Source organism: Nicotiana tomentosiformis, chromosome 2 (genome assembly GCF_000390325.3).
Source record: "Nicotiana tomentosiformis chromosome 2, ASM39032v3, whole genome shotgun sequence".
Lineage (NCBI taxonomy): Eukaryota > Viridiplantae > Streptophyta > Magnoliopsida > Solanales > Solanaceae > Nicotiana > Nicotiana tomentosiformis.
The window spans coordinates 121,943,635-121,964,898 of NC_090813.1; the positions used below are offsets into that span (position 1 = coordinate 121,943,635).

General features: G+C 34.4%; 1 protein-coding gene and 1 long non-coding RNA gene across 9 annotated transcripts; one reads left to right on the forward strand and one right to left on the reverse strand.

The window, feature by feature from the left end:
* Nucleotides 1-1,259: 1,259 nt before the first annotated feature.
* On the forward strand, nt 1,260-4,253 carry LOC104103918 (uncharacterized). The gene is made up of 3 exons (XR_688014.4): nt 1,260-1,652; nt 1,864-1,903; nt 3,554-4,253. It is a non-coding gene; the product is annotated as an uncharacterized lncRNA (long non-coding RNA).
* A 4,904-nt stretch (nt 4,254-9,157) lies between these two features.
* LOC104103920 (uncharacterized) lies at nt 9,158-21,205 on the reverse strand. Of its 8 annotated transcripts, none has more exons than XM_070196055.1 (18): nt 20,977-21,205; nt 20,774-20,843; nt 14,141-15,197; nt 13,820-13,932; nt 13,609-13,717; nt 13,450-13,514; nt 12,259-12,297; nt 11,861-11,957; nt 11,657-11,744; nt 11,360-11,423; nt 11,197-11,273; nt 11,012-11,093; nt 10,695-10,774; nt 10,451-10,535; nt 10,302-10,370; nt 10,161-10,228; nt 10,037-10,085; nt 9,158-9,879 (listed from the first exon to the last, which is right to left on the reverse strand). In XM_070196055.1, exons 3-18 carry the CDS (start codon nt 14,208-14,210, stop codon nt 9,532-9,534), a joined length of 1,503 nt encoding a protein of 500 aa, XP_070052156.1. In that variant the 5' UTR covers nt 14,211-15,197; nt 20,774-20,843; nt 20,977-21,205; the 3' UTR covers nt 9,158-9,531. The 8 variants fall into 8 exon arrangements, with proteins under 8 accessions (XP_070052156.1, XP_070052154.1, XP_070052151.1 ...); XM_070196053.1 differs by having other exon boundaries at nt 14,141-15,601; XM_070196050.1 differs by having other exon boundaries at nt 14,141-20,081.
* Between the last annotated feature and the right edge of the window lie 59 nt (nt 21,206-21,264).

The following is a 21,264-nucleotide window of genomic DNA, read 5'->3' on the forward strand; positions in this document are numbered from 1 at the left end:
AAAGATTTAGTCACTGTTTCTATGTAAGACTTCAATAATAGAGGCGATGAGTGTTTTTAGGTGAACTCAATAATAGAAGCTGGTGTTTTGATCAATTAAATTTGAGGAATATCCATGTATTTGGTAGTGGCCCGGGAGTTTTCTATATGAACCTTTTACAAGAATACTTTCTGTCCTCTTCTTTCTATTGATCCGTAGCAGCTTTTATATTTGGGTGATTCTTTCTGATTATTCTTTAATGGTAGAGTCTCCCTTTTATACTATTATATTGATATTAGAGGCGGAGTTAGAAGTCTCAAAAGTGTATTTGTATTAATAAATTTATTAAATATGTACAGATTTTAAATTATAAAATTCAGTTATTAGTACTTGAAATGGTCATTCTAAACTTCAAAAATAATAAAGTTAAAATCTTACCTCCACATGTGTTAATACTTTTTTTTTCTTTAAAAAAAACGTATATATACCTAGTACCCACTATCAATAAAGCGTCAATGCAACATCGAGCAGATATTAGAAAAATATTTCTTTTTATATGGAAAGACATGGAGAGTTTTCTTTATGAGTATTTTAGTCAGAGCTAAAATATGTCAATGACAAAATCATACATAGACTAATGCCAAATAGCATTAAAAGAGTTCTGTTTGAGTAAAATACAACATAGCAAAAGAGGTAATCATCAATCGGAGTTGCAAGAAGTCCAGTCATGGCCTTTGGCCTCTAATAAATTGTCGTGGGGTGAGAAATATGTTGATATGCATGATCTAGTGGAAAAAATTATCAGTAAAATTAACAGGAGACTATGAAAATAGTATGCGGGTACTTGTTATGTTCTCATAAGATATTAATATCCATAGAAATGAATGTTATGGTAACATCATTTTACACTATTTAATTTAATTAGCTATAAAAGATTATTACTCTAAATTCCACGTCACCGTATCAGATTTGCTATGAAAGGTTTTCTATTACTTATAGATCAATTTAATAACCCGATGATATGGTAAAAGGTGTAGCACTAATATGTATATGTATGTGTTTAATTATGAATACACAAACCCAAGCACCTATATTTGTCTTCACAGATTAAAATCTAAAGTCTAAACTGAAAGCAGAGCCTAGATACTAAACCAGGCCATTAATTGGAGTGAAAAATTGTTCCATCCATTCTTCTTTTGTTTTTCTTCTTTTTCTTAAGAAAGGGACAGTAATTTATTGAAGCACCAAAAGTATGGTATTGTTGCATTTATAACTCGTTTGGGAATGTAAAAATTGTCGGACAAATTAAAACCCTTGGCCTCAATCTCTTGGACATTAATCAAGTCGGCCGAGGCTTTACAGTTACCATTGTTTAAATTATTGCATCTCCTATTTATTATGGTTGGTCCTTTTCTGCTTTTTTGCTTTCCGTTCAATCTCCATTCACTTAATGCTTATTGCCTTGTCTTTGTTTCTCTCTCATCATCTCCCTCAGCTTTTTGTTCATAGTGTTTATTGCCTGCTAGGGTTTTCTTCCCTTTCAAAAACTTCTACAAAAATCCAATACCTTTTTATAATCCTTTCCTATATAGCTCTATAATGGTGCGATCTCCTTAATCTTAGGAGAAGAAAACGACAAAGCTTGAAATATTTGGCACTACCAAGAATAATAGGTATCACTATATAGCTTCTTCTTTTTTCCTTTCAATTCTAGATCTGAAATCACTCTAAGATGTAGATCTATATATAACCGTTAACAATTTCTTTAGACGTTTTCCAAAAGATGCGTATTGGCATCTTTAGAAAGACAATCAAATGAAACACTTGTCTGACTTTAGATTTTGTAGTTTGATCTTTAAAGTCTTGTTTTGCGGAACTTTGCAGGTGGAATGTCGGATAAAATCTAAAAGACTTAGAAGCCGTAGTAAGTTCACATGTCTCATTGTTTTTTTACTGATGACTTTGACAATTTCGGGTTCACTAAATTTTATATATTATGGCAATACACATATTATCCTTACCTTTGGCTTTGGAAGTAACTAAGCATGCTGCCAAATTAAATTTACCGAGTTTAGACATTTTTCTGTGAGCCTTTGAGCATGGTTTTAGTTTGATCCCATCTCCCTTTCGCTTATTAATATTTCCAAAAAAAGTTTTAATCCTATCCTAAAGGAACCTAATTTAATATAAAGTAGTAGATGCAACAATATGAAGAAGGCTGAATATGATTGAGAGTAGCAGAAGGAACTATAAATATGTTGTTGATTAAAATTTTGAGCTCCATATATGGAAACTTTAAATTTAGTCAAGGCCTGCAAGATGAAGAAATTAAATAAGAGAAGGATAACAATTTAGGTGTTTCTCATTACAGTTTCAAAAAGATTCCCTATAGAGGAAAATTGATGTTAAGTTTGATGTTAGAACCATTACAGAAATATTTTAGTTGTGTCATTTTTTCCACTGGCAAAGTAATAACGTTAATCCATTTTGTATGCTCGTGCCTTAAATCGACTTTGTAACACTGTTACTCTTGAGCCGAGGGTCTATCGGAAATAACCATTTTACCTTTTTAGGGTAGGGGTAAGATCTGCGTACATACTACCCTCCACAAATCAATTTGTGGAATTTCACTAGGTTTATTGTTGTTGTTGTTGTACCTATAATCATATACTATACATAGCCAAAGTCTGTGATCTTATAATTCTTAGATCATTGAATCTCATTTGCAATGACATGCTCATAAGAATTCTTTTTCTTTTTTTTTAAAGAGCTGGAAAATGTTAAGAATTCATTTGATCATGCGAATTGAGAATCATGGAGATTCTCTTAGACATTTAATCACATATTCAAGATTTAAACTAAAACTTGCCTATATGAGTATTTATTTGTCAATAATGTTAAGGTCTGAAATATCTCTTTTTGATATGTTTGGCAAAAAAAAGACCTTTTTCATTAGCTTTAATCTTTAATATGCTACCGCGCATATTTACCAATGAATTTGTGTTATGTTGATTTACGGTGTAAAAAGACCTTACACTTTTAGGTTAATAAGTTGACCTACTATTATTTCTGATATTGTGACCTGAAATATTAAATTCTTCGTCCTAATTTATGCGATGATATTTCATTTTATTTTTTTCTTAGAGAATGACTTCTTTTTATATTTGAATTTAACTTTAAATTTCTCATTTTACTTTTAATGAGATACTAGTTTATAGCCACATCTTGTATTCGACCGCAAATTTCAAAAATCTTTTTTTCCCTTAAATTTCATGCCGAGTTAAGCGCTATAACATAAATTGGAATGGAGGAAGTAACTTATAATTGGAATTTAAGTTTTGAGTATATATGTTTTAACAACATCATAGTAAACTGGCCTACAACAAAGGATAACTTTTCATATTTAGTGTGATATGGTAATGTAGGAAATAAAGTAGTGATGTTGTAACCGATTAAATTGATTTTACAATGTCAGTATGTATAACTTTAACCGACGTTGGTCACAAAATTTCATTGATAGAGTAAAGGTATTATACGTTGTCAATATATATAACTTGAACTTTGCATGAATTAGATAAGTGTTGTTTGTGAGCAAGATGTCTTCTTCAAGCAACTACTCCAATCCTCCATGCGCAGCCTGCAAATTCTTGAGAAGAAAATGTTTGCCAAGTTGCATTTTTGCTCCTTATTTCCCTCCGGAGGAGCCAATAAAGTTCACCACCGTACACAAAGTATTTGGTGCGAGCAACGTAAGTAAACTCCTGAATGAAATCCAACCACATCAGAGAGAAGATGCAGTGAATTCTCTGGCTTATGAAGCCGAAGCGCGCTTAAAAGATCCAGTCTATGGCTGTGTTGGAGCAATTTCAGTTCTCCAAAAGCAAGTTATTCGCCTTCAAAAAGAACTCGATGCCACAAATGCTGACTTAATGCGATACACCAATTATGAGTCAGGAGGAGGAACGGGTAGTGGAATGTTTAGTCCTAGTTATTCTTCTGCATGGAATAGTCGTATTTCAGGAGATCATAACAATGGATTTGACCATGATAGTGGCAGGTGATTGATCAGGATATTCTAGCTAGATATATATTGTTAGTATTTGTTAACTTTGTTTCCCGGAGGCGGAGGGGAAAGCAAACCTTAACGTATAAAACAATCCTATCAATTTGGTGGATTATTGAGTTTGTGTATATGTATATGTGGAGAAATATATGTTTCCAATATATATGTGAATTCTTATTTTGCACCATCTATATAGTCTTTTTTGGGACCACTCTCCTGTTAGTTCAGTGTGCTAAATTTCACTTTTAGTTGAATGTAGATTCTTCTTTTTAAAGATATATATATTTAGCCCACTAGCTATTGGGGACAGAAGTTAACTAGCAGCCGCAAAAAAGGTCTTTTGTACAAATGTCCCTTATTTAAGCTATATTAAGCTAAAAAAAAAGATGTTCATGATTGGTTCCTTAGTGTAATTAGCTCGAAACTTACGTTCTAATTTTCATCTCATTCCTAATTACGTTCTTAATCGACTGAAGACACATATGTCCACCACCCTCCGACCACCTCCCCAAAAGAACCATGCATATCAAAATAATATAGAGTAGTTTAACATAAAATTTCAACCATCTTTGTTCCCAAGTCAATAGCGTATAAAAAGAGAAAAAAAAACTGTTTGAAATATCTGACTTCTACATTGGACATTTTTTTAAACCTTACTAATGTGTTTATGCTCGCTTGTGAACATTTTGGCATCTTGAAATAACTGTATGCGGCGTCGTCTTTTTCTATAACGACAGTAGCCTGAATAGTTGCCTACTCTATTAGGATCCGGAAAGCAAAAGCTCTTCTTAAATAGTTGCCTACACGGAGTAGCTAGCATACACAGTAGAAACAATGATTAATGGAGGTGTCAAATAAAATAGCAAGTAGCCGTGAAGTGAGGTTAGCCCAACCCAGTCCGCTGTTTGGATAGGGTTGGATTAGAATTTTTTGAGCCCATTTAAAACTGAGGCTTATAAACGCAAGTCAGCCCGCTAGCCCCCGAGGCCGGCCAATCCTAGTCCATCAAATTTAAAAGCCCGCGATATTTGGACTGGGCTGGGCCAGACTAGCCCGTTTTGACATCTCTATATATAACTTTGGCCAGTCTCACATCTTCCCATTCTCTACTTAATTGTTTCATCAATTACATGATTCTGAAGAGAGAAAAATCAAGTAGAATAGAATCCATTGAAAAGATGAATTTATTACATAAATAAAGTAAAAGTCTCTCTGCTATATGATTGCTTTCCGAAATAAAAACAGTTAGAGTTTATATAATAACGGGTTAAACTTAGTTAAAAATAATATCTCTAGATGTGAATTTCGAAAATATGAGTAACATTAGACAGATCTGAAAATGTGTTGACTATAATATACATTAATTGTTCTAAAAAGGGTGTGCAATAATAGGGGGAGAACTAACAATAAATAACATTAAATGGTATTTAAGTAAATAGGAGAAGTTGTTCACCCAATAAAGGATGAACTAGATGATTGTCCCTCCTGACAATGATGAGTGACAGGTAAATCCTCGAATGTTCGAATTATTCTCGGATCTGATGGAAAAAGTATGGAATAATATGAACCAAAATCATGATAAAAAGGTAGTGCTTGTATCTTTATAAAAGAGAAAGAATATTTTCTCAAAAGTCTGATTTTATCAAATGAATGTCACATGCCCTACATCACTGTCTCTTTCTATATATATATATATATATATATATATATATATATATATATATATATATATATATATATGTGTGTGTGTGAGACATACCCCTAACTCACCCTAATAGTACAAGTGTAGAGAATATCCACTAAAATATTCTCATTAATATCCCATTTTGAAAACTAGCCGTTACAACTCTGCAAATGGTGTTCGATCTCGCCTGTTATTGACATCTCGACCACAAACCTCATTGCTTCATGATCGACCTCGACTGACCCAATCCTTAGTGCTATATTGCCCTAATTATTTTAGGGCTGATTTTGACCTATACAATTCTCTACTTAGTTGTTTCATCAATTAAATGATTCTGAAGAGAGAAAAAATCAAGTAGAATAGAATCCATTGAAAAAATGAATTTTATTACATAAATAAAGTAAAAGTCTCTCTGCTATGACTCCTTTCCGAAATAAAAAGTAAAGAGGGAAAAATATGACAAAAAGAATAGCATGAAATAAGTAAATTTATCAAATTGTTTATATTGATGTGAAAATATGCATCTGCCTTACTTTGTCGTGCAGAAGGGAAATTCAGACGCAGAGGCACGTAATGAAAATTGAAAAGTGAGCACCTCTCCTTCAGACAATATACAGCCAAAGGAAATGTAAGCAAACCAATTTTTTGAGTAAGACCCCGAAAGCACGTGCAAATAAGCTAGTACAATCATGAGATGTTATAACAATGGGTCTGATTAAGAAAGATATATGTAACTCTTAATTAAAAAAAAAGATTAAGTTAGAACGAACCAAGATCTAATAGGAAGCTATGAATCTATTAACAAAGTTCATATCACGATCTATTTGGAAGAATGTTTAATTGCTACATTCCTCTTGAGATTTCCATTTTTAAAAAATCAAATCAAATTCTCCAACTCATCCGTGAGAAAATCCTTTTAGATTTTTGGTTATATCCAGAAAATATTTTATTAGGAAAAATATGACTTCTCTCAGTTATGTGCAGAAGTCCTTTATAATTATTTTTAACTTTTAACTTTAATTTCTTGCTCAGATAATACGTAGATATTACTATTAATCTGTAATACTCAAAAATTCATCAAAACACTTTCGGTTGTTAATATCATTATAACGGTTAGGATCGGGAACCTGGGTAGTGCGAAATTTAGCCAAACGATGTTATAATGACAATAATAAAGACAATGTAAGTTGATAATAACAACAATTAAAGAAGATAAAGAAGTCACAAATTTAACGTGGTTCGGGCAAGGTGACCCAGACACAAGCGGAGAGGAGCAATTTCACTATACCAATAAGAGTACAAAAGAGAGTACAAAATTAGAGTATACTCTAATTAATCTCAAATACCCTAAAAGAATAATCTCACAAGATCACTCCAAAGAAAGGGTTCACACAAGTGACTCCTAACACTCAACTCTCATACAAAACACTCTAAATAAAGGAGGAAAGGAAGAAACAAGAAATGAAGAGCAAGTCTTGTTGGTGCGTTTAAAATGAACTAATGTCCTTTCGCAAAAAAGACTTGGGATCTTAGCTGTAAAAGAAAAGATACAACTTGTGCAAATGATATCCACCACACAATACAATATTTTTGGGTCCCAAAGAATATTATCAACAAAGTCTTCACTTTGCAAATGACTTTAACAAAGACTTATGTTGAGAAATTTGATCGAAGTGCAAACTTCGGAATGTGACAATTAAAGATGGAAGCTATCCTAATTCAAGAAGGCTTAGACTTGGCGTTGCAAGGAAAGGAGAAAAAGTCGGATAAAATGACGGACGAGGAGTTTGCCGTCATAGACAAAAGGGCAAAATCATGTATCTTCTTAAATCTCTCAAATGAGGTTTTACGTGAAGTTTCTGTAAAAACCACGGCCAAAGACATGTAGAAAAAATTGAAAACTTTATATATAAAGAGGACGGTGAAAAATAGACTTTACCTGAAGCAGAAGCTTTATACAATTTGTATGGGTGAAGGTACCTCTATTCTCTCTCATTTTGACACATTTGATTCCATTCTTATAGATTTAAGTAATATAGATGTTGAAATTAAAGATGAGGATCAAGTCATGTTAATGCTTTGTTCTCTACCCCCATCTTTTAAGTATATAAGAGATACTATGCTTTATGCGAAGGATAATATATCTTATAAGAATATTAAATCTATCTTAAAATCAAAAAAACAGATAGATAATGATATTACTGGGGAAGCTAGTGGAACTCAAGCGGAAGTTGGCTTGTTTGTTAGGGGCAATCACGACTCAAAATCCATATACAATAATTTAGAGTGTCGCTATTGTCATAAGAAATGTCACATTATCTCCGAATGCTATAAGCTAGAAAATAAAGAAAAGCATAAGGAAAAGAAATATAAGCAAAAAAATACTCACACTGCCGAAGCAAGTGTAGCTGCTAATGAGACTGAGGGAACTATTTTTTTAGCAACTAATAATAGTTTTAAATCTAACAATGAGTGGATTTTTGATTCGGGTTGTTCTTATCATATATGTCCTAATCGGGATTTATTTACCACATATGAATTTATTGGAGGTGGAGTTGTCTTGATGGGCAACAATGCTACCTGCAAAATATTTTTGGAAAAGGTACAGTCCGAATCAAAATGCACAATGGTGTGGTGAGAATTCTCACCGATATTAGACATGTTCCTGACTAAAAATCTCATCTCTTTGGGCACTGTAGAATCTCTTGGGTGCAAGTACGCAGGTGAAAGTGGAGTTCTGAAAGTTTCTCATGGTGCTCTTGTGATCACGAAGGCACACAGATCTGGTTCTCTGTATACTTTATTGGGATCTACTGTTATAGGCCCTACTACAGTTTCGGTATCAGATAACTTGTCTGATTTTGATGGCATTAAATTTTGACATATGCCCATTGGGGGCTTTTGCGGAGAGGGTGGAGTAAATTTACTATATCAGCCAAAATTAGGCCAATGTAGAGATTTGTAATATGGCCAATATTTTGGTTAATGGAGTTCATCTCACATAAGCATAAGCATATTTGCAAAGTAAAAACTTTGTTGGCAATATTCTTTTAGTGGTGAGTCAGGTAAATAATAGTACTTATTAGTCATAATTTTAAATTATATTTGTTTTCATTATGCTTATTAATAATATTTATTTTATGCGATTTTATTATTTTTATTGTTGACAAATTTTACGTTTTGTTCTATGAAGACTTTATGTGAAAAAAAATCAAAAAACCCAAGAAAACCGAGATTAAAAAAATCCGACTTTTATTGGTTTGATTTGATATTTAAATTTAATAACCCGATACAATTAGTTTGGTTTGATAATTAGAAAATCCGAACCAACCCAACTCATGTACACCCTACAAGCAAGTGACGATCAGTAGTCGAACAAATCATTTATTTTCCATTTGATCTTTATAAATAATAGTTAAAATTCATAAAAATTTTGTAAATCTAAATTCTCACTCACAATTTAAAATGTGTAACAAAAATACAAAGTACTTAGACCTACTTGATCTAAAATTCCAGATCCATCTTGCATCTAATGTCTCAATTCTGCACTTGTACTATTACAAAGGGGACTACATTATTCATCAGATAAATCTGACGTTCTTTCCTATTACAGCCTACAAAAATCATAAATTTCTACATTTGAAATACAGCCTACAAAAATCATAAAAAACAAGCCATTAGTTTGCAAAGCAAAAACTTGGACGCCAGAAGCAAGCGAGTATGGAAATAAAGTTGTTCCCAATCTATCTGAACTTGTTGTGTATGTATATACTGGAAATCTAATCGTCAAAATATAATGCTAATCTCATTGACTGTGCACAAAGTAATCTCTAATTGTCCTCTTCAAAGAGGATGGAGGATTCAGAACCGAAGAAGGGCTCCTGATTGCGGCTTCTGGAGTTCTCTCAAAGTTTTCTTCAACTTCAAAAATCTGAAAATGTTTCTTCTTCTGCGACTCTGGAGTGCTGATTTCAGGAGTCTTAGTTGAACTAGGCAAGTTTTCTGAATGACAGTCATTCTTGATGCTTTCTGGTTTTTCATCAGAGAACAGCTTGCGACGTTCTATGTTAGTAAGTCCCATTACTCTTCTTCGAATGGACGATGGAGATCTTGTGTTTGAGTAACAACTGCTTTGAATGTTCCAAAATCGCACCTGCCAAAGAGTTTGAAAATAGTGCATTGGAACCATCTTAATTGAGCAAGCAATCTCACAAACAAAAGATAAGCTAACGCAAACAACATCATATTCTTTTTTGTTTTAACATTATGGATTTGATCATGCTGATGTTCTGCTCATCTGTACAGCTTACCGTGAAATCATCTGATGCTGTAGCAACTTTTCCCGTCTCAGATGGGCACCTGTAGCAGTTGAATATTCAGATGATGGTTAGATTTGCTATAGGGACAAGTGTCAATAATACTGAACAAACTTACCAGTCTACTGCTGTAACTTCTCCGTCATGGTTTTTCAGTATAAGGGGATCTGCTAGAGGTTTGTTCACCTGAGTCATGAGTATGTTGGAGTTAGTACCACATAAATGGAATCCAGTCAACCTTTGTAGTTACCAAACTGACCTGCCATATATAGGCATTTCCATCACTGGAACCACTGAGTACATGAGCTGCATCAGGACTTATCGCTGACTGAAATTCTCAAAAACTTCTTTAGTTCCACAAAGTTTATATTCCAAGTTATGATCATGGAAATTGACAATGTCACTCACCTTAACAAAAAATGAATTAATTTGGCATCCTGTGAAAGTTTTCACTGGCCCTTTTTCTGGCTGCAGCACATTGTAGAGATAGATTCTGAAGAAAGATGCAGATCCACGGAAGAAGAAAATATCAGATGTTTAAGCTTAATAAGAGAGAATATTAGGTTCTCTTTTTGTGCATAATAGGTGTAGTCTTCATATTAGCTGGCGAAAATTGTGACTTCGTGTGATATTCATCAGAACGTTGGCATACCTGCTGTCCATGCATGAAGCAGCAATAAACACGCCATTTAAATCTTGAGATATACTAGATACTCCATGTAATCGCTTTCCCTGAACAAGATCAAAAGCTGTTATAAATCAATCAAGAATTGCTAAACTATGAACGAGTTGGATCATTTGCCAATTAAAACCAACCGAACAAACTTAACATCCCCAATCATAAAGGAGGGACCAGGTTAAATCATAGTTATTAATGAAACAAATTTAATGAAATGCTGCTCAATGTTGTGAAGGTCACAGAAAACATCGCTAGCCTATCATAACATGGCAATTTAACTTTATCATTACCTTATGGGATGACACATTAGGATGAGGGCATGCCTGGAGAATAGGACTCTTCAGGTTCCTGGTATCCCAAAACTTTATGACACTGAAATTTAAAAGTAAAAGCAGTGAATAATACAAATCACACGATAAACCCCACTTTGAAGTGCTTGCTCAATTATAGGAACATTGCAAGTTTTCTTAGACACCTGTCAACTGCTCCAGCAGTAGCAATGGAGATCTCATCTTTCAAGTAAAGGACTGAAGTAATGCTCATGGAAGTAGCCTGAAATAATTGCTGGAAGTAAGAAATAAATTGTGCATTCAAAAGTATAGAATAGGGTCATAAAGGAAATCTTCACGAGGACAAACCTTTCCACCTTTAACCCGCCTCTGACGAGGAGAAACGTGAGCCTTGTGGACTGCTGCAATTGACCTGAACAAAGAACACATTTGAGACTGGTTTAAACTTTAAAGCTGCTAACTCTACCTGTCTTTTTAAATTTGTAATCTAGTTGCTTTAATTTGACCTGAATCAGGTTGTTTAGTTGGGAAAGTAACTACAAAGTGTTGCCAATTTTGCTCATGCTAATGAAACTAGAAGCAAGACAGCAATTGATAATGCTCTTTAATCACCATTTGATCTTACGGTTATAATAAAGTACTTACGGTATGGAAAATATCTGACTGCTGCTGCACGAGCTCCTCAAGTCCCATAGGGAAAAGGACCCATCTCTTGAACCAGATACAATAATATCTATTTAAAAGTAAATCACATGTGGGGATCAGAACATGCCATATCTTTGAATAAAGAAAGCATGGAAGGGAAAAAGAGTGATTCGAGGAAGAGAAGTAGGAAAATCACAAACCTACCCTGATTCGTAGGATGAGAACAAATGGATTTCACACTCCCGGTGTGACCCATTAATGCTCTAACACATTGCTTTTCTTGTGCATCCCATACCTTTATCTGCTCACATACATCAAGATTACTTGTAATTAATGGATATTACCATACAAACTTTGTATAATGACCTTAGAGAATCATTAAGCTTCTACATAATTAAATATCACAGTCCAATTAGAAGGCTGAACCTTCACAAAAATTCTAATCAAATTCAATTGTATAAACACCACGATCGAGCAGTCAATATGCAAATGCTACTGTAACCAGATGCTTTGTCCTTAAAGTACATAGAACAGTTTAAATTGACAACCAAATATTAACTCAGTTTCTACTACATAAACAAATATCAGATATAGTCACTCACGCATTGATCGCCTGAAGCAGTTAATATATTTGTATCATCCTGCAAAGATCAAATGTATGTCGTGTTAACAAGATATAACTGAAAAATGATTGCAGGAAAACAAAAACACATGGAAATTATAGTAGTTTAGCAGATGCCTCTATTCATGTTTCAACATGTCTAAGCCAATATATCTGCCCGGCTTCATTTTAGGTTATCCTAGCAAAAACTAAAAAAGATAAATGAGGATTGAAGATTCAGGTATTCTTATTATTATTTAATTAACAAATTATGACAGATCTATCAAACTCAGACTCTAATACTAATATATTCTTTACAGAAATAAAAACATGGATGTCTGATTGGGCTGAAACTATCTTTTTTTTTTTTAATTTTTTATTTGATAACCGAGGTGTCTGGACCAGCTTGCGCGCACCTCGACTAATTCCACGGGGTACCTGCCACCTCCCACCAGCAACAGGTACCGGGTAAATCTATCCACCAATGCTTGGATAGATGGGAAGAAAATACCTAGTATTTGCCTCCGCTGGGATTTGAACCTGAGACCTCATAGTTCTCACCCACTTCATTGACCACTAGGCCACACCCTTGGGTGCTAGGCTGAAACTATCTTATTTTCTTCTCTTCGAGCATTCAATTCATTTCTTCCCCAATCTTTGCTTGGAACTCTAAACTCCTTAGTGTGGATCTCTTAGGATGCAATGCCCCAAACTTGCTTCTCTTTCCTGAACATTTTTTGACACTCCCATATATTGGTTCTATCAGTTGCTTTAGCTCATGTCTAATATTCAGTAATAGGAATAAGTGTTGTCAAAGGCTCATTTAAGGCGCTATTACGCCCTGACACTCCGAAAAGCCCTCACTTAAGTTGCATTTCAATGTAGGCAAGGCACTAAGGCATGTGAATCATTGCCCATGAATTTTATCTTGAATCGACCAGTACTAAACAATAAATATTATCGGCAAGAGACATATTTTTATCAAGGAAATCATTATGAATGAATTTGTTGCTTTTTTCTTGCATATATATATTGTTTTTTCTTCATTGCGCCTTTTCTAATAAAGCTTGCACTTTAACTGCACTTTGTGCATAAAGTGCCAATAGACCTACAGCTTTTTTAAAGCTTTTAGCCTTTGACAACATTGAGAAAATATCTTGGTTATCAAATTAACTTGGAAGCAGAGATGTACCTTGATCCAACATACATCAAATATAGCATTTTCATGAGCGACCCACTCTAACATCTTAGCTTTTTCTGTAAATTGCAAATTGATCAGGTAGAAGTCCAAGAAATATAACATCAAAGCAAAATTCAGAATTTAGAAAGAATTTTTTAGTTAATAATTTACCTGCATTTTGCTGGTGTGTTGATGGAGGAGGAAATTTCAACCTGGTATTATACAAGCTAACATAGCCACCCTCATCAGCAACAGCAAGTATATGTGAATTTTTACTTGTCTGCATAACAACAAAATATTAGTATATGACTTGCCAACGAGTCAAAATTAAAAAATATTTTACACTATTTGAATTGAGACTCGTTTGATTCATATATCTAACCTTGCAGAACGAGATGGCCATTGGAGGTGGCGTGTTGCCATTGTGCTCAACAGCCACGGCACCAATTTGGTCAACCTCAGACGATTCAATGCTGATATATGGTCTTTTTATAACTGGAGAAATACACAATAAAGTAAGAAGAATTTGTAATCAAATTGATGAACTCATGTTAGTGACAATAGGCAGATTCAGCATAAAAGCAGTGGGTACACTTCATTTATTTACTTGGACTCGTAGATTTTAAATTATAGATCCATCTCTAACTAGGTATTGATATTTATAACACAAAAAGATACAGAAGAGAAGAGATTTGAGGGAAACCTCGGAATCCGTGAAGCTCTCTTGATTTGATATCTTGAAAAAGAGATTGATGCTTATTAGATCCTTCCATTTCTAATTTTAACAATGGGGCTGAGTCGTTATCACTTGAAACTCTTCGCTGTCGGCTAGAGATACTTCGAACTTCGAAGCTGTAAAGGGATAGAGTAGAGAAGAAGAATGTGTGCGTGCCTAATTGTCTATGTTGCAAATGGTCGGATTTTGGCGCGAGGGTTGTAATCCGACAAGGCGGGAAATTTACTTGAAATTTTTTCCCTCTGGCGCCTTGTTGCCGCGCGTGGAATTATGCAGTTTCGCTGTATCAGAGTCCAAAAAATAAATCATGCTTCAATTATAATACGAGAATTATTAGTATACTCACAAATTTAATTTGGAAAATTTGTGCTTCTAGTACCTTAAATATAAAAAAACTAGTTAATTTACCCGCGCTTCGTGCAGTTTAATATAATTTTTTTCTAAATTTAATATAGAAGCAATAAAAAATAAAAAATAATGAAAGACATAAATATGAAAAATTTAAAAGTCAAATATATAAGATAGAAGGTACATATCAAGATAAAACATAAAACAGATCAATTAAAAAGTATCACGTGTATTTTTTTTAGATTTATCTTGACAAAACTCATACACAAATAAACATGTCTAATCAACCTTTTTTTTCCTTCATAGTAATAAAGTTCCACATTCTACAAATTATTTATCTTTCAGATACAATCATCCTCTTTTAGAGCATAGTTGATGGAATATTGGCTAACATAACTGTAACATAAAGTGTTGTAGTATTCAATCTAATGTTTAAATATTTCCTCTTATCACTATGAAGCTCTTGTGAGAAAGTTTTGTCACACACAGTATGTTGGATCAACAAAGAACATGTGTCCACTTGCAATCATCATCAGCAAATTTGAAGTAACCTCAGAGGAATCTGCTTATTCAAACTCCATTAGTCAAGTCTTTTCTTTATTATTGGAAAAGTCACATATATAGTCCGAGGGCTAGGACATGATCCCCATCTGCTGTCTTTTCTTTTTATACAAAGCTGCAAAAATATGGTTAGCGAAAAAAGACAAGTCTCATGTACAATTTTGCTACTATGATCAGTTAAGCTAGAAAAAAAGGAGTAAACGAACTATTATATATTTATACAAAGACAACAACATATGAAACTCCTTTTAACCTTCTAAACTTCTCTTGGATGCTTTTCAGAAGTATAATAGCAAGCCATGTGCTTCAACTTTAAGCTCCAATTAGCTTTGTAACCTGTAGGAGATTTGCTTCTCTAAAACAGTGGAATACAATAGCTCCCTCAAAATGTTGCAGCTTCCTCTTATTTCCTTTTACATGTGTGAATGTACGATTAAATTTCAAGGAGGACAAAACTCCAATACACAAGTCTCCTATTAGATTCCTTAAAACGTACTTGTTTGTCCTATTGTTCCAAGCCTCCAAAAAAAGAAAAGAAAAGCTCAATATTTTCCCCAACTTTACATATACTGCATAAAAACATATTAAAGATAATAAAGAACCATAAACATTCACACAATCTGTCACGACCCAAAATCCACTATAGGTCGAGATGGCGTCCAATCTCGCCGTTAGGCAAACCAAAGGTGAACTAACAACTTAATTATTTATTTTATTATTTTTTAAAATCATAAATCCTATTAGATAGGGAAATCAATGCATTAAAAATTGTAGATACGTACAATTTAAATGAAATATAAAGTAAAAGTGTGTCAATGGTTAAAAAAATCATAAACAAATTCTAGAACATCCCAAAATCCGGTGTCACAAGTGCATGAGCATCTACTAGGAAGTACAATAATAATACAACATCTGTCTGGAATACAAGATAGACAGGATAAAGTAAATAATTACGATGGAGACTCTGTGTGCTGCGAATCGTAGCATGTAATGCAACCTACCATAAAGTCCCCTCAGCAGCTGCGCCTACGCACCCAAATGAACATGCTAGATCATGCACATTTAGTGCAGAAGTGCAGCATGAGTACGTAAATCAACGCGTACTCAGGAAACTCATGAGTACGCGGATTCCTTATGATGTATTTCGCACGATTCTGTCGAGGCGAGCGGCCCGATTCCATAAGAGTATTTCATAGAACTGCCGAGGCGAACGGCCTGATCCCACAAGAGTGTGATACATAATCCTGCCGAGGCGAACGGCCCGATCCCATAAGAATATGATACATGATACTGCTGAGGTGAACAACCCGATCCCATAAGAATATGTTACTCTACCGAGGCGAACGGCCCAATCCCATAAGAGTGTGTTACATGATACAGCCGAGGCGAACAACCCGTTCCCATAAGAATATGTTACTCTGCCGAGGCGAACGACCCGCTCCCATAAGCGTGTTGTTGAGGCGACCAGCCACATCCCATTAGAATATGAAATTTTGACGGTTCACTGACCCCACTCACGAATATACTGTGAGTTATAAAGTTCAAGAAAACTATCGGAGGAATACGCGCAACGCAAAAGAAATCCGTAAAAGAAAGCACAATTACGGCTAATCAAGTAGCTCGTCAAGTATCTAAAATGGCAAGTCTGATACTCTACGCAAGTCTAGTCACGGGCTAAATGTAAATTAAAGCATTTAAACATGCAAGAATAACTCAAATAGTATAATTAAAGCATAGTGGGAGTGTAAGTCTACCCGAACATAATCAGGAATTCTAGCATACGCACGGACACTCGTCACCTCATGCGTGCATAGCTCCCACAACATATAGCACATAATAAATATAACACTTACGGGGTACGTTCCCCCTCACAAGGTTAGATAGGAGACTTAGCTCACTCCAAACTTTGATAACCGGCTTCAACGCCTCTCTAACTCCTCAAACCGATGCCAAAAGATCCGAAACTAATCAAATAACGTGCAAAACCAATCAAAATATACTCCAACACTCATAATTTAATAATTTATAATAATTCTCAACTCCGCTCGAAGAGTCAACATAGTCAACCCCCGAGCCCACGTGTCGGATTCCCAAAATTATTGAAAATAAATATTATCCATAACTCATATGGTATATATCCAGAAAATCATCCAATTCCGTCCATAGATCGACCCTCAAATCAAGGATTTACTATTTCTCAACTTTGGGGCTCAAAATCTCAATTTCTACAATCCAAACACGGATAAAAATAATAACCAACGGAAATAATCATGAAGAAACATCAAAATAAAGGTCAGATATTTACCCCATTATTGGGACGAGAACAAAGCTGCGAAATCACCTCAAACGGATCTCTAGAACTCAAGATATGCTCAAATACTAAAATGCTCGGTCTGTCCATTTAAAATACTATCCATGCGATTTTTGTTCTTCGTCTTTGCGGGACACCTTCGCGTTCGCAAAGAGCAATTTTTCGCGTTGACCGGTCAACCCAGAAATCCTTCTTCGCATTCGCGGAACCTCTCTCGCGTTCGCGAAAAACAAAGCTTCGCACCAGAATTCAGTAATTTTGTCCGACACGGAAATGTGCATAACTCTCTCATACGACATCGAAATTCGACGATTCTGGTTGCACTAGCTCCGTAATTATGATACGGATCTAATTGTTTAATCTAATCACAAATCATAGGTCGTTTGCTCAATATAGTGCCCTTTATGCCCAAAGAAATGACGCTGAAACATCAAATAAGAGCGCGACACAACCCAAACACATCCGAAACACACCTGAGGCCTCCGAGACCCCGTCCAATCACACAAACCAGTCCCAAAACATAACACGAACCTACTCGAGGCGTCAAATCACACCAAACAATATAAAAACCATGAATCGCACATCAATTCAAACCTAATGAACTAATGAACTTTTAAACTTCTAAAACTAATGCTGAACTATACCAAACCAACCCGGAATGACTTCAAATTTTGCATGCAAGTCTCAAATGACACAACAGACCTATACCAACTCCCGAAACCATAATCCGAATCCGATATCACTAAAGTCAACTCTCGGTCAAATCTATCAACCTTTTAAACCTTCAATCTTCCAACTTTTGCTAAAAGCATCAAATCAACCTACAGACTTTCAAATCCAAATTCGGACATACGCCTGAGTCCAAAATCATCATCCGGACCTAACAGAACCGTCAAAACTCCGATCCGAGGTCGTTTACTCAAAATTCGAACCTTGGTCAACTCTTCCAACTTAAAGCTTATGAATTGAGAATTATTCATCCAAACCAACTCTGATCTCCCCGAAAATCTAATACGACTACATGTGCAAGTCATAATACATGAAGTGAAGCTACTAAAGACCTCAAACCGCCGAACGTTGCGCTAGAACTCAAAACGATCGGTCGGGTCGTTACATAATCCGTTTAAATTTAACTTGAACTCTATAAAAACCAACCATCATATGAACTGCCTTTATGCTTTATTTAAATGTCAAACACCCAAAAAGGAAGAAAAAATGCATAATCCAGCAAACAAAAATTGCAACAGATAATAAGTCATCATGCGGTTATTTTTCTCCTAATTAAAATACAGAGATACACCATACACTCACCAAACATGAAAGAAAATGACAAAAATTTAAACTAAGAAAGAGGAAATTTACCCTCAGGGATTAGGAGAAAGAAGAGAAAGAGTTGGGATATTTCTCTATGGAAGTGCAAGGAAGAAAAAGAAGGAGATAGTAAGGGGCAGAAAACTATAATCAATATTTTACGACATTGTTGTCGAACTTTGTGCCCCAAAAGGCATTACAATTTTGCTGGAAAAAAAGAAGAAGCTTTCTCTTATCATTACAATGTTGTAGCTAAGTTAAATGCATATATCGTTGCAAGCATAACACAAATGAGCAAAGTGTAGAGAAGAAGTTGAACAACTATCCGATACCAATTTCCGAGGTTATGATGAAAATGTAAACAGTCTAAACTCTATATGAGAGACTTTTTGAGATTAAAATCTAAAACGTAAAAAAACAATTCTTTTAAGATAGGTGCAACGCCACCTTCTAACCCTTCATGTTTTTGACCCACTACTGAATTTATGCCCTTAGTATTTCATTAACTAACACAAAAAATTTATTAAATTTTCTAAATTATTTTATAAAAATGTCTTCTAATGTTGTTTCTATTCTCGGGTGATTTTCCTTATTTATTCAATTATTTGCACAACTCCTCAGTTAGAACAAAAACATCCCTACACTTGTTTCTTTAGCGGAAATTTATCGAATTCAAGCTTCTATTTCAGGCTGCACTAATGGCTATAGTTTTCCGAACACTCTAGTATACTTCTATGATGGCCTTACCACCAAATCTCAATCAGGACTATTAAAACATAAAGTAGTGATGTATAAATCTATAATGATTCAGATATAGAAGTTTTAAAAATAATTTAAATATATGCAATAATGGAGTAACAAAAAAATCCTCTTCTCCTATTCACACCAGACTCCATCATAAACACCTAACTTCTCTATCTATATAGTCATTAAAACTGGAAGAATACATAGTAAAAGGAGAAAGAAAGGTAGAAGGGTAATACGAGCAAAAACCCAAAATATAAAACTGAAATTGCTTATTTAAGGAGAAAAAAGGAAAAGTAAACTGCTATATTGCACTACACTGATGACACTTCTATTCGCAATACTCATATTATTCAAATTACTAACAAATGGCACGACCTAATAGATACCTAACTTCATTGCAATAGTTATCATGTAAATACAACAATATCAAAACAAAACGTCACAAGAAAAACGGAATAACCTGCATTTTTGAAATTCTCTGCAGGTGTCTAGAAGGAGTAGCCACTAATATAACATTAGGGAATTCTCTCATCAATTCAACACGATGATTACTTCTCTCGTTGATTCTACTAAGTTTTTGATTAGTTCTCCCTTTTCTTCTCGACTTGTGTTGTTTCAAGTTCAATTAACCTTAAAAGATAAGAAGATAAACAATGTAAGAAGAAGGAGCAATGATGCCAATGGCACGCACTGATCAACGGAAAATCAGTCTTAAAGGGTAAAAAAAAAAAAGGAAAATAGTTATCCTTATTACATACCAAAGGAAAATTAAGCACTGATATATACCCAAAATATTAGTGTTGTACAATCTTGTAAATAGGAAAAAAGAAAAAGATCACTAAATGATACATGATTGATAATAATAATAATCAAGGAAAAAACTCCATAGTACTATAATGTATAATAATAATCGTTCAAAAACATTAATGGTATTCACCAAGATATCAAATATCTTTTTTTTTTTTGATAATCTCGTAGACAAATATATATGATAGAATAAAAGAACCAAAAAAGAAAAAGTAAAAAGAGTGAAATCTAAGAAAGTACTTAAACTCTTCCTACGTTTTCTCGCTAATTTCACTCTCTGACGTTATCGACTTTAAAAAGAAAACCTTAGTCATACACTCATACTCATGTTCTTCTGGTTGGAGTGAAGCTGGCTTCGTGCGCAGACACCATAATCTTAATCAACTAAAATCAGATTATGAAATTACTTTTTCTGTGCTTCTATTCTCACACACAAGTGGGTTTAAACAGATATCCTTCAGCACAAAAACTATAAAGCTACAAAATTTACAAAAAGGAATGTCATACCAGATTACCAGTTCTTAGTTTTCATCTTATCATTTGCTTCAAATTTTAAATCCTCAGACTCTTGCTACCTTGAAAGGCCTACCAAACATGAGAGAGATAAGGAAATTATAATAACAGAGAGGGGAGATTTACATATGGCAAGTAGTAGGAAGGGTCGGAACAAAAAATGAAGGTATTAAGAAAAATTGAAGAAACAAAAGAAGAATTCTACCAGTGGCGAGGGGAGGAAGAAGAGGAAAAGAAGAATGTTTGCAAGGATAGGAGATTTGCAGGGAAGGAAAAGAGGAAGCGAAAGAGCCATACTTAAGATTGGAGAGAATTAAAAGAAATGGCGATTTTGTTTGTAAAGAAAAGTAGCGACTGTTGAATTGCTTTTTTTTTTTTCCTCTCATCATTTATTAAAGGAAAAAGGCAAAAATTTGACAATAGAGATAAATGCGAAAGATGGACGATGAGAGTGCCACCTCCCCTCCCCTTAGCCACTACTTTCTAGATATAT

Coding starts and splice junctions, on each gene's coding strand:
- LOC104103920 (XM_070196055.1), bottom strand. CDS start 14,210: ATGGAAGGATCTAATAAGCATCAATCTCTTTTTCAAGATATCAAATCA. Junction 10,775..11,011: donor CTAATGTGTCATCCCATAAG/GTAATGATAAAG, acceptor GATCTTGTTCAG/GGAAAGCGATTACATGGAGT. Junction 10,086..10,160: donor GAAGTTACAGCAGTAGACTG/GTAAGTTTGTTC, acceptor CAACTGCTACAG/GTGCCCATCTGAGACGGGAA.